The following is a 19,062-nucleotide window of genomic DNA, read 5'->3' as shown; positions in this document are numbered from 1 at the left end:
AAATATATCACAAAATATTTTTTTTAAAATGCAAAAATAAGGCAAACGCATATACATGAGACTATAAATGTGCACTTAAACCAATAAATACTCGCTAATCGCAATTTTGCAGCTTTCAATTAACTCGGATTTTTTTTTACACTTGAATAATTAAAAAACAATAACTTTAACCAATAAAAATCCTTAAAAAAAGAAATTTCAAATTAAGAAATTTCTTTTTTTTTTAAGGATTTTCTTCTCGGCTTTACAGTTTTCTTAATTTGAAATTTCTTTTTTTAAGGATTTTTATTGGTTAAAGTTATTGTTTTTTAATTATTCAAGTGTAAAAAAAAAAACCGAGTTAATTGAAAGCTGCAAAATTGCGATTAGCGAGTATTTATTGGTTAAGTGCACATTTATAGTCTCATGTATATGCGTTTGCCTTATTTTTACATTTAAAAAAAAATATTTTGTGATATATTTAGGGCTTGTTTGGCCATGAAAATTGTGAGTGTTTGAAAAATATAGTTTTTGTTTTCAAAACAACTGGAAAACTTGAAAAATACACTTTGAGTAAGTTTAAGTGTCTATCTGGTCACCTTGTAAGTTTATATGCCTATCTTACAAAACATGCCAAGTTTAAGGGTCTATCTAGGTATTAAGCCTTAAATTTATGTCGGACCAGACATAACTATAAGTTCTGCCTTATAAAGCAAAGTTTATGCCTCAAGAAAAAGTTCCGCCTTAGGGGCATACTTTTAGTTATGCCTTAACTAAAAATCCGCCCTATAAGGCATAACTAAAAGTATGCCCCATAAGGTGGAACTTTTCCTTAAGGCATAACTACAAGTTTGCCTTATAAGGCAAAGTCTATTTCTTAAGGAAAAGTTGTGCCTTATGGCGCATACTTTTAGTTATGCCTTAACTAAAAGTCTGCCCCATAAGGCATAACTAGGAAAAAACTTTTAGTTAGGGCTTAACTAAAAGTCTACCCAAAAGTATGCTGGACCCGACATATACTTGTTAAGGATTAGCCAAAGTTATGCCAGACCCGGCATACTTATGCCAAGTCTGCCGATAAGGCATGAGTATGTCGGGTCCGACATAACTTTGGTTATTCCTTAACAAGTGTATGTCGTGCTCGACATACACGCGACCCAAACCTTGCCTTGCGATTTTTTTTTTTTTTTTTTTTAATTTATGCTTGAGCGGGGGTTCAAACCTAGAGCCTCATGATTTCTGCGCGAAGCTCAGGGTTGTAACGCGAAGGGCAAAAATTAAAGACCAGCACTATGGGGGGAAAAATTTAAAGACCACAAATATGAGGGGCAAAATTTAAAGATCCCCCCAAAGAAGGGAAATCCGCGCAAAAAAATGAAAAAATGTATTTGATGCCACAATCAATAATATTCCTAGCACCAAAAAAATATCCAAGCAAGTTGGGTCGGCTATAAGAGTTGTCATTAATTTGTCACTTCATTTTAGTCCGTCTGTTCAATAGAATGTTAATCAGAAAAAGTACAAGGATTTAAGGTGTACTATTGATGAACTACAAAAAGGGGGATAGAGATCTAAAATAAAGGGGAAAAAGAATAACAATGGAAGAGTTTTTATCCTGCTGGAAACATCAAACACCTCCCATATTTTTTACATGTTCTTTGAGCTACAAATTGGCTCAAGCAAATGAGGATATTACTAGAGCATAACATCCTAAAAATTCCTTCAGAAATTTAGAAAAACTAGCTAGAGGTATAAAACTAGCTAGAGTACCTGAAACTATTCTATACATTACGAATATTTTGGTTCTCAGGCATCAGATTCATTTTTCTCACTTAACCAAGATGCACACTGTGGATTTCATTTTTTTTTTGCAGTAAAAAAAGACGGTCAATTTACTGATTGTTAGAACTGAGTGTCAATTCAAGCACTCGTGGGTGAGACCTAATGGTCAATGAAATAGATAAAAATTCAAAATCTCAACATAGACAAAAGAATGCCAAGTAATCTATTCCCTGTTTCCCTAAATCTTGTGCGCAGAGTTATCTGGTGCCTGTGTTGGTGGGAGGTAGCATGTACCGATAGAATAGTTGAGATGTGCATAAGCTGGTCCGTACAATTAGGAAAATACAAGAAGTTAGATATTTTCAATTAGCCATGACCGCAATTTTCTATCTATTTATAAACATTATTAATATTATCTGTTTATCTTTAAGGTTATTCGTTCCCTTAAATTTCATATAAAACATTTCGTTTTTCTTTGAATCCTTTCGACCTTTGACATGGTTACTATGTATGTAAGGACAAAATCTAACCATCCCCAATTGTTGTTGTACTGTGTAGTGTGTACGTTCTATTAATATTCGTTGATCCAGTGCATATCTTTAACATACTACAGTGTTTACTTTCTCTTTGGGAGTTGGGAGGCAAGAATTTGTCACCCACTGTCTTTGTCCCAGTATCTCATAGTAATTCTTTGCTAGGTAAATTGGCCAATCATATAGTAAAAATCATTTGTCACTCCTTTGATCAATATATTTGGTAAAAAACTTGGTGGACAAGCGGGGATGATTTTTAACCCACTCAGTCTGCAATTGTGGCAATTGGATAGTTGGCATCACGACAAAAATTTTTTGTCTAGTATTATATGCAATCATTTAATCAAGTATGTCACAATGTCAAACTAGTTGAATCCATAAAATGATAATCAATTAAAGATTTAAGTCTTTTTTTCTTTCTTCCTGAAATGAAAATGACATCATTCAGAATTTCAGATTGGTTACAAAATACTTGTATCCATTTTGCTTTTCAGATGATTCATCATGATAAGAGTTTAAAGACCTCAAGACACAATTTTGAGTGTAAAACAGTGTTATCCTCACATCTACTTGATCCCAATATAAATGAAGAGACACCAAGACAAAAGGTGAACCGAGGATTTGAACTTTATATGTTATGAGTTTAAGATTTTACCACAACTAATTTGATTCACCAAGTACGCAATCATTTATTTGTCCTTATTAAATGAACTTTTAACATGCCTATACCTATAATACAACATCCGGTCCTGTGACACTAACAGATAGTTACAAAGCCAAATAACATAACCATGATCCATGAACATTGTTGAGTAAAAGTCAGCAGGACAAAAAGACCTTCCTCAATTAACTTCAAGTGAACAATTAAGTTTCTTCTGTACGGACGAGGAAAGGAAAAGAAATATTCTAGAGTACTAGTGTAAAATAAACATTTTCTTAAAACTATTAAGGTGCTGCATTAAATTTGTCTGCATCCGATGTGAATTTCTGCATCCTAAGGTCTTCTTGATGCACTTCATCAGTTGTGCGGCATTCATCTTTCTCATTCATTTCTGGTTGTTGATCTTCTTTCCCCCACAAAAGCAAGTACAGTCCAATAATGACAATTATTGCTCCAATGATGCTGAAAATGTTAAAAGGTGGGTGATAATGGAATATGTTAAATCTGCTCCTCTTTCCCAAAGAACAAAAGTAGGGGGTGAAAATGCTTTGTATTTCCCCCCTTCTTCCTATTCGAAGGATAAGATGAAAACGTTGCTTACCTGCCTGCGTAGAGCTTTTCACCCAGGACGAAATATGCTAGAACAGCGACTAGTATGGTTGCGAGTGGGTTGAACACAGTTACAAACACTGGTCCCTTTTGCTCAGTGCACCAGAGTTGTATGTACACTACTAAACCAGAGATCACTATGCCCTATTCCAGTTACAAAGATTCTTATTAAAATGTGCAAGTGCTAAATTTTTTTAGAGAGGAACTATGGGACCCTTCTTACCCCATACATGGTAGACCAGAAATCAATGTTGAAACCCATGGTCCAAGCTGTTCGTTTGTGTTGTACAATTACTGTGTAGAAAGCCGATTGTGCTGCACCAACGAAACTCATCCATGTAGTCAGTGACAGTTGTGCTGGGTATCTTTTCAAAGTGTAAGCCTGTAAATTCCAGTTTAAACTCGTATAAGGAGGAGATATCTCCTATAAACAGTCTTAGTTCCTACATAGATTACTTGAGGAATCTGCATAATTCCTGCAAGTCTTGCGATCGAAAGTTTATTTTGTTGACTACATAATTTCATGATAGCTAATGTGGTAAACAAAAACTGGAATTAGCTACAACTTCGTCGCTAAATTGCTCTTAGCTAACATATTTTTTTGATAATCCGTCGCTAAATGGGATTAGCGACAGATTTTGCTGTTTAGATATAAAATTTGTCTGTTGCTAATTCCTGTTTTCTTTAGTAGTTGGGAAGAGTTTTGGTGAAAAACCTGCATGATGTACGATATTGACCATGTTATGCAGCTAGCAGCAGTGAGAATCGAGCCTTTCAACCAGTTCTCGTGGACAATACCATTCCCACTGGGGATGTAGATGAGAGGATGCCCAAAGCTTTTCACAACAGGTCCTTTGTATAATGTCATGCTCATAATCCCAGCCAAGGAAACCAAGGTTCCTATGATTTTTGCCATTCCTCTAGGATCTCGAATGTTAGCATCTTCCAACCTAACACCAAGAAAGAGCATCTATGAACTATGATTTAGTCATCCCTTGCTGATTGTTTGCACGTAGTGTGAAATGGAATTTTCATGTATTACCTTAGAATGACTGCTAGTATAAATGTTATGGCAGCTATAGTGTTGACCATTGAGGCAAGAAGAGTTGGAGAGGTGTAGTTCAAGCACACATAGTACATGTTTAGTGTCACACTCACTCTGTCATGAAGGAGAGACTGTTAAATTCCTCATCAAAGAGCATATAAGAAAAATTTGATGTTTAACTGATCCTACCCCATTAGAGAGAGTACAAATATCTCCAACATCAAAGCTATAGTTAACTTTGGCCTTGTCTTTCTGTAGAAAGCAACAAAGACATCAGAAAATAGTCATTTGAAGCTAAGGTTACATACATTTCTGCAGAAATAAAACAATTGTCTGTATATTTCTGGATTAGGGATGACTTTGTGATTTACCTTTCAAGAAAATAGGCAAAGGGTAGCATGGTAAAACCGGCAACAATATTCCGATAAGTTATATAGACATGAGGGTTCATTCCATGTTTGAAGGAAGCTTCAGTTATGAAGTATAAAACAGCGTAAGCAAACTGAGCCAAAACCATAAGGATGTGAGGCTTGAACCTCTTGTAAGTGCCTATGCTAGTCCCCATAGTCATCAATGCCTATGTTCTTCTATGCATTGAAAAACTAACTCCAATATAAAGCAGTTCATATAGAGGCTACTATGGAAGTTGGAACAATGGGATTAGATACCAAATACTTGTTCATAGTATCTTGTTCTTGTTAGATAACCTGACTACTCCTCCGACACTCTGAAAGATATATTCCTATCCGCTTAACAGATATATACTCACTAGGAATAGAATGTTATTGTACCTCCCGACATATCCTAAAAGAAAAGAAGAAAAAGACTTGTTATCAGTGGTACCAATTGACGATGTGTTTGACGGGGCAATTCCCAGGAATGCCCCTTATTCGGGGTGGTCTTTAATTTTGGCCCTCAAATTGCTGGTCTTTGATTCTTGCCCTTTGCGTAGAAATTCTGAGGCTCTGGGTTCGAACCCCGGCTCCGACTTAAAAATAAAAGATAATTTCACAAGGCAAGGCTTGAGAAAAGTTATGTCGGATACAACATAAGCGCTTTAAGGCATAGCTAAAGTTCTGCCGGATCCGGTAGAGGTTGCCTTATAAGGCAGACTTTTAGTTATGCCTTAAGGCAACCTCTGCCGGAGACAACATAGGTTGTCTTAAGGCATAACTAAAGGTATTAGTTATGTCGTATCGAGCATAAGTTGCCTTATAAGGTAAACTTTTAGTTATGCCTTAAGGCAACCTATGACGCATAAGGCAGACTTTTCTCAAAGCCTTGCCTTGCGAAATTGTTCAAACTCAGGACCTTAGTATTTTCGGCTACCTTTTCGGACAAAACTTAAAGACCACTAACTTGAGGGACAAAATTTAAGGACCACCCCAAACGAAGGGCAATCCGCGCAAAAAAATGTATTTGATGCCAATATCAATAATATTCCTATCACCAAAAAAATATCCTTCTTGATGATACGGTGTGTTTAACAATTATGTCTCACTTTCAAGCAAGTTGTGTCGGCTATAAGAGTTTTCATTAATTTGTCACTTCATTTTAGTCCGTCTGATCAATAGAATGTTAATCAGAAAAAGTACAAGGGTTTAAGGTGTACTATTGATGAACTACAAAAAGGGGGATAGAGATTTAAAAAAATAAAAAATAAATAAAAAATACAAGAAGAATAACGATGGAAGACTTTTTATCCTGCTGGAAACATCAAACACCTCCCATTTTTTTACATGTTCTTTGAGCTACAAATTGGCTCAAGTAAATGAGGATATTACTAGAGCATAACATCCTAAAAATTCCTTCAGAAATCTATAAAAACTAGCTAGAGTACCTGAAACTATTCTATATATTACGAATATTTTGGTTCTCAGGCATCAGATTCATTTTTCTCACTTAACCAAGATGCACACTGTGGATTTCATTTTTTTGTAAAGTAAAAAAAGACGGTCAATTTATTGATTGTTAGAACTGAGTGTCGATTCAAGCACTCGTGGGTGAGACCTAATGGTCACTGAAATAGATAAATATTCAAAATCTCAGACCATAATTCAAATCTCAACATAGACAAAAGAATGCCAAGTAATCTATTCCCCGTTTCCCTAAATCTTGTGCGTAGAGTTATCTGGTGCCTGTGTTGGTGAGAGATAGCATGTACCGATGAAATAGTTGAGATGTGTATAAGCTGGTTCGTACAATTAGGAAAATACAAGAACTTAGACATTTTCAATTAGCCATGACCACAATTTTCGATCTATTTATAAATATCATTAATATTATCTGTTTATCTTCAAGGTTATTCGTTCCCTTAAATTTCATATAAAACATTTGGTTTGTTTTTCTTTGAATCCTTTCAACCTTTGACATAGTTACTATGTATGTAAGGACAAATCTATCTAACCTTCCCCAGTTATTGTTTTACTGTGTATGATATGTTGCATTGGTTATATGCATAGGAAATTCAGCACGTTCTATTAATATTCCTTGATCCAGTGCATATCTTTAACATACCACAGTGTTTACTTTCTATAGGAAATATAGCACGTTCTATTAATATTCCTTGATCCAGTGCATATCTTTAACATACCACAGTGTTTACTTTCTCTTTGGGAGTTGGGAGGCAAGAATTTGTCACCCACTGTCTTTGTCCCAGTATCTCATAGTAGTTATTTGCTAGGTAAATTGGCCAATCATATAAGGTAGTAAAATCATTTGTCACTCCTTTAATCAATATATTTGGTAAAAAACTTGGTGGACAAGCGGGGATGATTTTTAACCCACTCAAGTCGGCAATTGTGGCAATTGGATAGTTGGCATCACGACAAAAAAAAATTTGTCAAGCATTAAATGCAATCATTTAATCAAGTACGTCACAATGTCAAACTAGTTGAATCCATAAAATGATAATCAATTAAAGATTTAAGTCTTTTTCTTCTTTCTTCCTGAAATGAAAAAGACATCAATCAGAATTTCAGATTGGTTACAAAATACTTGTATCCATTTTGCTTTTGAGATGATTCATCATGATAAGAGTTTAAAGATCTCAAGACACAATTTTTAGTGTAAAGCAGTGTTATCCTCATATCTATCTACTTGATCTCAATATAAATGATGAGACACCAAGACTGTGAACCAAGGATTTGAACCTTATATGTTACTAATTCTGGAAACGTGCGATACTTAGTATTCATCGTTACTTAACATGTAGAAAAATAATATTTTATTGCATAAAATGGGAACACATATTCTAAAGTATTTGAGTTTAAGCCTAAATTTATAGCTTACGAAAAAGACAAATTAAATAACACCACTTTTGACCGTAAATATGTCGTCTTTTCATTTAAGAAAATTGTAATCATAATATACTATAATGAACGAATTAAATAGTGACAATCCTACAATTGGTCTTTTAGAGAAATCAATTCGCGCGTTGATAAGTTGGTATTTTACTAACTTATCTCTTCTTTAATCTTATATTTTTGCTATGTTTGCTTGAGAAAATAGTGCATTTAATATCATTTACATCTATTTTACAGGTTTATGTGATTTAGAAGTGATCGGAAGAAACCAAGTGAAAATAAAGTCAAAAAGAGGTCAAATTGGACAAAAACTGGACAGTTTTGCAAAACTGTCAAAAGTGAACAGTTTTGCAAAAAAAAAAAAACGGGACAGATTTGCAAAAAAAAAAACGGGACAGATTTGCAAAAAATGGGCAGAACTGCAAAAACGAAAATCTGGGGCATATTTTGTCATTTTTTGGACTTGGAAAAATTGGGAAACATAAAAGGAAGACTAGGGGGCAAAACATTTTCATCTTTGGCAGTTTTCACAAGTTTGGAGGCTAGGGTTTCATCACCAACACCTTGGAAGAGAAGATTTGGAGACACCAATGAGAAATCCTTTACCCATTTCTTCTACTCTTGCTATGTATTGAATATTTATGTGTGTAGTATTTCATTTCAATACTTGAATCTCGTTTATGGAAATATTCTTGATTAAAATTTGGATTGAATCTCTTGTTTTGCTTATGTGTTGAATGATTTTATTCCTAATGAAGTGAGTTATTGTTTCTTTAATTAATCTCATTTTGAATGATTCTTAAGGGAGTAGCTAACCCTAAGACTTGCCCATTTATTTCGGTTTAAACTTGGAAGAGGCAAACTCGGGATTGGGAAAGATTAATTAACAAGAATTTGGGCGTTAACCCTCATATAATGGAAATCGACCTAAGGATAGGCGACACCACTTGTAGCCATATTCGGGTGTTCTTAATGCTCCTAATTGCTTTAGGGATATTCAATTAGGTAGTCTAGTTAGTCTTCGGAAGAAGCTAATTTAGAGTCATTATCCGAGGCTAAGTAATAAAAACTCACCATTATTTGTAAATCATGAAGTACATTGGATCGTTACTTGAGCGTAGTTTCCCTTGTATCCATGCTTGTGGCCATTGATCATTTTACTTGCTTTCTAGGTTAGTTTACATTTTTGCATTAGTTATAATTTTCTCTCAAACAAAACCAAAATATTATCCATCGTTTGGCTTTAGCGTAGTTAGTGAAAATTCCTACTCGCCTACATATTATTCTCTGTGGGATTCGACCCCGACTCATAGTTGGGTAAATTATATTTGCATACGACCGTGCCCATTCTAATTAATAGGGTGAATTTGGACGTTATCACGCGTTCTTCCATAGCTCACGAATCGCTAGCGTCAAAGATGGAGATGGTTGTCTTCATCATCCCTAAAGTTTGAAGGTGATGGGAATTGAATCTGGCGATTATTCTGATTCCCACTTCCACCATTAACTCTATGTACATATCTCTCCATCTCTCAATTTCTTTCATTTTGTGCAACAAAAAAACATAAAATTAAAGATAAAAAGGAAAGGAGACAAGAATGATAACAAAAATGAAAGATTAAAAAGAATCTGCTGAACCGAAAAGAATCCTCAAGGAAAATGGAAACCATTTGTTGCCATTATATAGTTGTTTCTTGATTAAAGTTCTTTGAACTTCCCTTTCAAAAATTTATTAAGAATTACCTACATCTAATTTTAGTTAATAACTCTTCAAATTCTACAGTTTCTTACTCTTGATAAATAATATTTTAATTGCCTTAATTAAGTAGGCTATTAATTTGGAATCCCATTAAATCTACATAATGGCTACTGTTACTTTAACAAAAATACAATGTAAACATATTGATTCCTAAACGCTGGAACTATCCAAAAGGCTATTGATTGAAAGTAAATTTGCTAATGAATTCCTAGTAAAGAGGCTGCACGTAGTAGTACAAAAAATGGAGCTGAAAGGCTGCAGCAGTACACCTTAATCAATTACTCGGTTCACACCTTTCACTTCTCATTTACCTGATTTATTGTAGACTTAAGTACTCAGTAGTCAGTACCCATTTATTATTTATTTATTTGGTTCAAGGGTAATGTTTTAATGAATAAATGTGTTAATTAAGAATTTTAACTATCACAAACATAATGGTTCCTAATACATCTGCCTTCAATGGTTCAAATTAATCATTTAGCCGTTTTGTCGTCTTCTTCTTTCAATTGAATTAATTGACAATAATTGGGGGACTTAAATTGAAGGGCAAAATTGTCAAATAACTTTTGATGGGTTTTTTTGTAATTCAACTTTTGACATAGGAGCTTCCCACTTTTAGTATAATATATGATGAGTTTAAGATTTTACCAAAACTGATTTGATTTACCAAGTTTGCGATCATTTATTTGTCCTTATTAAATAACATAACCATGATCCATGAACATTGTTAGAGTAAAAGTCAGCAGGACAAACAGACCTCCCTCAATTAACTTCAAGTGAACAATTACAGTTTCTTCTGTACGGACGAGGAAAGGAAAACAAATATTCTAGGATACTAGTGTAAAATAAACATTGTCTTAATCCTATTTTTTTTTCCTATTCACACTTCAGAATTCGACAGTAATGAAACACCGTGGCAAGAGAATCGTTTAACCGGCAGCCCATATCCAAAACATAATTAGAGAAGATATAAAAATTGTTATCCAACTGAGGAAAGCAAATCCAACCGAAAATTGGAACTTGGTGCATTCCTGGCCGAAACTGCAACCTCCCATATCATAAAAGTACAACACTGTTATGCCAGCTGAAGAAGCAGCTGCAGCAAGCGATAGCATTCTAGTGTGCACTGCAAGTAAATTTCATTCCAAAGAGATTGATAACAGATAATTAGTAAAACGATATGTTCTCTTTGTGTACTCGAAGAATACTGTCATGCAGCAGAGACTAACCCAATCTCCAACTACAAAGAGGCTCAGTAAAACATGACTCTGGAAAGCCTTCTTCTTTGCCAGGAAATAGTATCTTGTTCTTCAAGGATATTCGTTCCCTTATATTTCATATAAAACATTTGGTTTGTTTTTCTTTGAATCCTTTCGACCTTTGACATAGTTACTATGTATGTAAGGTGTTAAATGCTCAGCCATGAACAGATCAGAAACAGAAATAGGAAGAAGAAGGAGTTCTAGGGAGGCTGGAGAAGAAGAGAACACTTTTATTCATATTGACTCATTTACAGAAAATTATGAAGCGTTCCATCCAATACAAAATATATTTCACTCTATATATCAACTACACTGATTTAAGAAAAAACAGATCCCACTAACTAATTACAGCTGTCTAACTACTTTTCTAACTGCCTAACTAACTCCCTAACAACCTTTAAGTTATATCCACATTGGACCTGTGGGACCCCTCTTCTTCACTCCCCCTCAAGCTGAAGAATGAGAACAGGTTTTTCATTCCCATGCTAACAATGTGGCAAGTACAGGCCAATCATCATCATCTGCTATGCAGGATAGAGCTAGTTCTTCCACACAAATCTTGGTACCATTCTTTACTCAGGATCAGTATAACCAAATCCTACAGATGCTGAACAAGGACACAGAAGTGGACTCTAATGCACACTCAGCTCACTCGGCCTCAGTTGGAGCAACATGTAATATTGTTGCCTGCTTGTCTAAAACTGTAAACAGTACATGGATTGTGGATATTGGGGCCTCAAACCATATGGTACACAATCTAAATCTACTAAGTACTTGGGAAAAACTATCAGATATGCATAAAAATAAAGTCAACTTACCAAATGGTGGCCAAGTTTCCATCACCCATACAGGAGTTGCCTCTATTTTTAAGGATAAAACCATAAAAGATGTTCTATATATCCCAGACTTCAAATTCAACCTCCTATCTGTGTCCAAAATAACAAAAGAGCTGCAATGTCTTGTGGCATTCCTTCCTGACTTTTGCATTTTCCAGGCACTCTCAAATGGGAAGGTGATAGGGATTGGTAAGGAAGATCAAGGTTTATACATTCTAAAGGCTGGTCTTGATGCTGATCATGTCCAGGTTGCTATTCCACCTGTTCCATCTTCTGTACTTCATAGTACTTGTAGAAATAACAAGACAAAAAATAGTTTTAGTGCTGTGGAAACTGAATGTTCTACTGGTAACATTTTGACTTGTAACTCTGTTGAAACTAAGTCCTGCAGTGACTTGTCTATATGGCATAGGAGACTAGGACATGCTCCTTTATCTATTCTTAAGAAAATTGATAGTTTGAAGTGTACTTTCTTAAAAAATCATATACGCACTGTGTGCCCTATTGCCAAGCAGACCAGACTGCCCTTTCCTATTAGCACTTCTTCATCCTCTCATGCATTTGACCTTATACATGCTGATGTTTGGGGCCCCTATAGGGTACCATCTGTTGACACCCAATTTTGTCCCTCTTTTATTTTATTCACTCGGGCATCTAAATTTATTGACGAGCTAAATACTTTATTTTCACTACTATTATTTTCACTACTTTTATTTTCAACATCACGAGCATTACTTTATCACAAAATTTTAAATATTCGTCATCGTTCCATTTTTTTTCGGGTTTAGAATCGTTAAAATTAATTACAAGACAACACTTTGTTAAATCCTTATTTTCTACATATTAATTATTAATTGTCTTCACATAGTATATATTGTACTAGTTACTAAATTAGAAACCCAATAATAATTAAATAGAGGAGGAAGAATCAACAATTTTCACCTCATAAGCAATTGCTCGGAAGTATATCAATGTTGGACTCATTTTGAAGCTCGTATTTTAAAACAACGTATTATAATTTTTATTTCATCAAAATATTATTTTACAAGGGGTAAATTCTTAATAATAGCTATCTACCCCAAAAGAAAAAAAAAAGAAAAAAAAAAGAAAGAAAGAAAACTTTGCATTTGTATTCCTCTTTCCACGCCACACATCTCCCCACAATCTGATTTCTTTTTCCCTTTTTCTTTAATGGGCTCCACATATTTTTTTTTTTACTACATCTCAACATCTAACCTAATTTCTCTTTCTCTTTTCCCTAAAACCCTTCAGCCGCCCCCCTTTCTTTATTTTCCCTCTCTCCCCCTCACGTTCCCTTCCTCCCTCTTTTCCCTCATTCTCGCCTCATCTCCCTCGTCCCACTCACCCCCACCCTTTTCAGCTCTCTCTCTTTCTCTTCTTCATCTCAATACCGCCGCACCCCCCTACCCTACACTCCCCACTTGTTCCCCCCGCTCCTCTTTCATCATCACCTACGCTCCCCTCCGCTCCTTTCTTTCCTCACTCTATAAAGGAGAGGAGCAAAATCTGATTAAAGGGGGGATTTTTGGAATGGTCGAGGGACGGGAGCCGAAATCAAATAAAAAAGGGGATTGAACACGATTTGAAGAATTTCTGGGCTTGGAATTCTGTTTTAGCCACTTAGATTCCTCTGAAAACATTAATATTCTTAAGCCTTAACACTTTCGGGTAGCGATTCAAAATAGCAAACCATATTTTTGCTCCTTTTCTCCCCCCTGCTACTAAATTTCGATTTCAAGCATAGACGAGTTGAGGTTCGCTCGTGTTCGGGTCTATTCATAACGAGAGTGTAGATTCGATGACTTCGACGCCTCAGTTCATTGCGCGCAAAACAGGTGAACCTCGATACATTTATTACTTCTAGTCTTTAATTTCTGCTTTTAGTTAAATTTTAGCTGATTCTGCTATTTTCTAGTTATGTAGTTTCTTTGTCGTCATGTCATTTCTTTGATGTTTGGATGCTGTTAGGATAGGTTGATTAATTGCTAATTGAACTTAAAAATGTCTGTTGTAATTCGGATGATTAGATGGAATTTACATGACTTAGAACTTATTTAAAGTCGAATATACATAGAATATACAATGGGTTATCAAAATAAGAAGAACATATACATCTGATATACACGCCATGGTGTATATATCTTAGGTATATTCTGTTATATAATTAATTTATTTAGATTTGGGTATGATAGAATGATTATGCCACATGTCGATGTTGTTTGTTGATTTGATTTGGTTTCAAGTTTGTGTTCTGTGCTCAGTCCCATTAGCGGCCATATATTGGACCTAATTCTATTTTCGATTCATTGGTATGTTTAGGTAAAAGATAGATATATCTTAGACCTCGACGCTGATCGTATCCGAGGGTTCTGTTTGTAAGGCTTACGAAATAAAATCATGCCGAGTTTGTTTCTGGTTATCAGTCCAGTTGTATCAGCAGATTCAAGCACTAGTTCTTTTTCCGCTTTAGAATTTCATCCTGCTGATCTGTTTACAATTTGTGCAAAAAATAGCCTTAGTTCAAATCCCGCTTGAAATAAAAAAGATTAGATTTCCTTTCAACCCATTTATCTGAATATGCAAGATAATGGTCTGGTCCTGTCCTGTTTTGGTTTCCATCTGAATCTAGTTTATTTGATTACTTACAAGACTATGCTAATGCATAAGTGTTGAACATGCGTATGGTATCCTTCTGTTTTTGAAATGGGATTTTCCCTGTGCAAATCTGTCTCCTTTTAAACCTCTGAACTAAACATCAGCTAGACTAAAGGTGTTGCAAACAGTAGGAGCTATCTGGAATTTTTGCTTGATTGCTACAGTTTAAACCTTTAAACTTAAGATCATATTGTATTCTCAAATTTCTGTCAACTTAAGTGATACAATTGTTACTTGTGCCTTGCCCTGTTAATAGCCCAAATCAATTAATTCCCCGCACTAATTCTGCTGGTACTGTTTGCATATTTGTGTATATGGAAGAATGATATCGCCCTCTCTGTCCTGCCCTTGTCGTTGCGGTATTTTGGGAATTTGGTTTGGTGAAAAAATATGGTTTCAGTTGCCGTTTGGCAAAAGCAATATCAGTGTTCATTTTATCAGAAAGTTGTGTGATTTAATGCTGTGATACCACTATAATGCTTCTTTTGTTGTTTGATTAACAGTCATACTTAAGCTTTTTTGCATAATATCTTAGATTTTTTTCTTGTTTGATTGAGTTCTGTATTCGGGTTTGTCATGGGATATGAATTCACTCTTTCCACACTAATATCAAGGCTGTGAGCTTGGCCTTTTTTGTTTTTTTTTGGGTCTGTAGTTGCTACTATGTCGAAACTTTACCATATATATCTGTTCCAGGTTAGTGACAGACAAAAGTTTGTCTTACTATGACAACTAGTTTGTTCATTAGGTAAAAAAAAAAAAAAGTTTTGTTAGAGATCTTGGTCTACAGCTAAATATCCTTTGCTCTTGTTTTTTTTTTTTGGCCTGGGAGAGTACTGCTTTAGTATTATCACCTTATGATTTAACTTAATATCTATTACTTCAACCAATGTAGCATCTCATTCTTGAAATTTTTTGGGATTAGTTTTTACTGGGTTGTGGAGTAGCTAATTTTGGAATTTCCTTTTCTATATGCCCACTGCTGGAATGGAAATGAATGAATGGAATCCAATCGGAAAAACAACCGTGAATATAGGTTCATCTGTTGTCGATGTGATTAATATCTTTCAGAAATATTTTCGTTTATGATTTCAGTCTTATTTTTCTCTGCAGTGATATTTTAGTAATGATGCTACCAAACATGGTGAACTTGGTGGATATTAACTTGGAATCAATTTGTTTAGCAGCACCTATTTTACTTTCCATAGTTCGTCGAGAATTAAATTTCACTTTACTAATCTCCTTTTTTTATGCATGATTATCGCGTACGAGTCCAAGGGACTCGTCATCTTCCGCATCCGGTGTCGGGCTAAAAGCCCAACGTAACATTCCTCGAGTCAGCCCCCATACAGTAGCAGCTAATTTGCAGAAATTTGTTAGGCCGAAGCCCAATAGTCAACAGACCACAGCAGTTCTGGAAAGTGGGTTGAGCCCATTAATTATATTTGCTCCCCCTTTTATTTTATTTTGTGGGTCTAACTTGTATTATGCACCTAACATTTTACTTTGTTTTGGTTTTCTTAGCTAGAATGAACTTTAGTAGGATTAATGGGTTAATGTTGGTATAATGGGTGGTTAGTCTAAAAGAGAAACCAATAATTAATTTCATAAATTTCATTTTTTCTTCTTTTTATGTTAAGTTATTTATAATACTCATAATATTCATCTTTCTTAGAATTATTCGTTTTCAAAACAACATGATTATATATTTCAAGTCAAAGGAATCATACTTTATTTTTACTATCTTAAAATTCTCAAAACGTCACTAATATGTAAATATTAATCCGAGTACTCTTTAGAAACATTATTTTTAAGACGTATTCAACTATGCATACCTTTAGCCGAATTAGTTAAATAAGTTAATAAAAAAGAAAACTCACCTCCTTTTGCATCCTATTTATAAAATAAGTCTAGATTTTTCTACATCACAATATTCATACAATATAATTTTTATCTAAAGTTCACATTTGTGGAATCTCCTCTACAAGTATTATTTTAAACAATACTATTATACTTTCGTTTAAAAACTTAACAACATTTATAAGTCGTATTTTAAAACAACATTAGAAGTATTCTTTTTATACAAATTATTACCTTCTACAAATCCTATTTTCAAACAACATTTCTATATATCTATCTGTAACTTTAGCTATATTTACAAAGCTATTTTCTTTCCCACAATACTATATTTACACTTAGCTTAATTAATCATAAGTCCGGTCGGTTAACCATTGTTAATGGGTCTTAAAGGGTGCCTAATACCTTCCCTTTAGACTAATTGAACCCTTACCTAGAATTTTAAGTTTCGCAGACCTTAAACAGACTTAACTTTAAAAAATAACTTTAATAAACTTTAGGTGTCCTAATTCACCATAAATAATTAGGTGGCGACTCCTTAACAACAAACAAAAAACAGGAATCTCCAATATGTCGTACTTCTAATTTGACTCCGGTTAAAATGGGGTATGACAGCTTGGCGACTCCGCTGGGGAATATTACCTAGGTTCTAACCATAACAGACTTGTATTTAATTAGGATTTGTGTGCTAACTTTATTTGCTTAAACTATTTTTACATGCTTAACTGTCTTTTCATGCTATTAATTGTTTGTTTGATATAAACTGTTTGTTCGATATAAACTATTTATGTGTTACTGCTTTGATAAATTGTCATTCCGTTCATATTTCTTCCACTTCTGGAAAACTCACACTATCACACGTACACGCGAGGTGTGTTTTACGCACCCGCAAATTTCTTTCGTAGAATCCAAAATTTAGGAGAGTTGGCGTATGCGCGGGGTGCCCGAGTAACGGGGACCGCGTAGCCTTCTCACTCGAGTAGTCCGCTCGGGAACCTTGCGTCTAGTAAACCCACTCTTAGTCAACCTAAGATAGAGCTAAACCAACACCCTTTATTAAAAGCATACATTTCATGACCTAGGAGGTTTAATACCCTTGGTGTATTAAGCCCATTAGATGACTTTACCTAAACGTCCAAGCGGGTTCACAACCCCAAGCGACAATAATCATACTTTATATGCATATTTGAAGGATAACTGTGCCTATATATTGACTATTTGCTCTAATTAATTAAACTTTAAGAGGGAGGGAATGACTAACGTTTCTATGACAGGTATGGATTTGCATTGGAGTACAACAAATGACGAAGATCAAGGGCATCACAAATGGAGCTAGAAAGTTAGACATAGAAATTTTATTTACTTTATTTAGATTAGGAAACACTTTATGTTGTATTCATTTGACATGTAATAAATATTACATTATTTTGTACTTTATTTTTTGAGAAATATAATTTGTTTAATTAATCAAAAGCAACGGGATGACATATTATGACACACTTTACCCTTCAAAAAACGTTAGGCCCACCTCTGGCACAAAGAGGTCACACGCATATTAGGACGCGTTATTTGTTTTGATATAATCGTTTATACTTGTTTGAAAACTTGTTTGACTTTATTTGATGAATTATTTGCTACATGACTTACTTGACTTTACGTGATAATGACTTTACCTAAAGATGTTCACGAGACTAACATCATTTATACTTTATGTTTCTTTATCTTATTCCCAAAAGAGAGTTGATTCGTGTTGACACTCAATGGCCGACCATCCTTACATCACAAGGTCAAAGACGTCATCGTTACCTGAACGTAGTTGGGTTGTTCAAGGAAATGAAATTACCATGTCTGATCCGGCCGCATCTATTTCAACTGGTGTGGAAAACATCGTGATCTCTAGCGATCCGCCCGAGACTTCCGAACACGGAACTGCTATTCAACGGGATGAACATATCGCCCGCCTGACTCAAGAAATTGAGAATCTACGTGGAGAACTAAATCGGGTTAGGGACTTGACCAATTTATCCATCACACTCCAAAATTCACCTCCTGAACCTAGAAATACTGCACCAGACCCACCTCGTTTCCCATCACTCGAATCCCCAGTTCCTGAGCATTTTCCTCTTCAAAACAATGCACCTACCAACAACAACTTACCTCCGATCACCCCCGCAAATCCACCAAATCCATCATCCGCCTATATTCCCCCACAAAGTCAACCACCCACTTACACTAGCTATACTCCTCCATAAAATCAACCACCCACCTACACTACCTACACTACTCCTAATCCGCCACCCGTCAACCCACCAAATCAATCGCTAGTTCACACTCCCTATGTTCCTTTACCCACCAACACTAATCCGCTACACACAACCACTCCTCTAAACCCACCAAATCAACCACCTATAAACACCAATTATAACACACCACCTCTTGTCCAAAACACCCCCATCGTCCAAACTTATCCAACCCATCATATACACGGGGCACACTTTGTCACCCCAAATGCACAATGTGTTCCTCCGGTATATGCCACAGAAACACAAGCCTTTACCAACCCAGTAACGATCAGGATCCAACCCGAGGTAGATCAATACGAAGAAATGGAAAAAGATGCAAAGGCAGGGGCAGATAATATATTGCTAAAAGAGATCCACAGTCTCAAAGAAGCAATGAGAAACCTTCAAGTTGCTAGAGGAACTAAGAGTGTAGAATATGAGGATCTCTGTGTTCAACCTGACGTCGATTTACCCGT

The 19,062-nt window shown here is 35.2% G+C and overlaps 1 protein-coding gene and 1 long non-coding RNA gene across 2 annotated transcripts; one reads left to right on the top strand and one right to left on the bottom strand.

Moving 5' to 3' along the window:
- Positions 1 to 3,118: 3,118 nt before the first annotated feature.
- On the bottom strand, positions 3,119 to 5,309 carry LOC132610907 (WAT1-related protein At4g08300-like). Its single transcript, XM_060325317.1, has 7 exons — positions 4,981 to 5,309; positions 4,799 to 4,861; positions 4,607 to 4,723; positions 4,280 to 4,514; positions 3,788 to 3,946; positions 3,557 to 3,708; positions 3,119 to 3,417 (listed from the first exon to the last, which is right to left on the bottom strand). Exons 1-7 carry the CDS (start codon positions 5,178 to 5,180, stop codon positions 3,240 to 3,242), a joined length of 1,104 nt encoding a protein of 367 aa, XP_060181300.1. The 5' UTR covers positions 5,181 to 5,309; the 3' UTR covers positions 3,119 to 3,239.
- A 7,748-nt stretch (positions 5,310 to 13,057) lies between these two features.
- On the top strand, positions 13,058 to 17,803 carry LOC132610942 (uncharacterized). Its single transcript, XR_009571378.1, has 2 exons — positions 13,058 to 13,627; positions 17,579 to 17,803. It is a non-coding gene; the product is annotated as an uncharacterized LOC132610942 (long non-coding RNA).
- Positions 17,804 to 19,062: the final 1,259 nt, after the last annotated feature.

This window comes from Lycium barbarum, chromosome 9, assembly GCF_019175385.1.
Source record: "Lycium barbarum isolate Lr01 chromosome 9, ASM1917538v2, whole genome shotgun sequence".
In the NCBI taxonomy this organism is placed as follows: Eukaryota; Viridiplantae; Streptophyta; class Magnoliopsida; order Solanales; family Solanaceae; genus Lycium; species Lycium barbarum.
The sequence above is the reverse complement of the archived record's forward strand: the minus strand, read 5'-3'. Positions and strand labels throughout refer to the sequence as shown.

Coding starts and splice junctions, on each gene's coding strand:
- LOC132610907 (XM_060325317.1), bottom strand. CDS start 5,180: ATGACTATGGGGACTAGCATAGGCACTTACAAGAGGTTCAAGCCTCAC. Junction 4,724..4,798: donor TTTGTACTCTCTCTAATGGG/GTAGGATCAGTT, acceptor CCTTCATGACAG/AGTGAGTGTGACACTAAACA. Junction 4,515..4,606: donor ATACTAGCAGTCATTCTAAG/GTAATACATGAA, acceptor TCTTGGTGTTAG/GTTGGAAGATGCTAACATTC.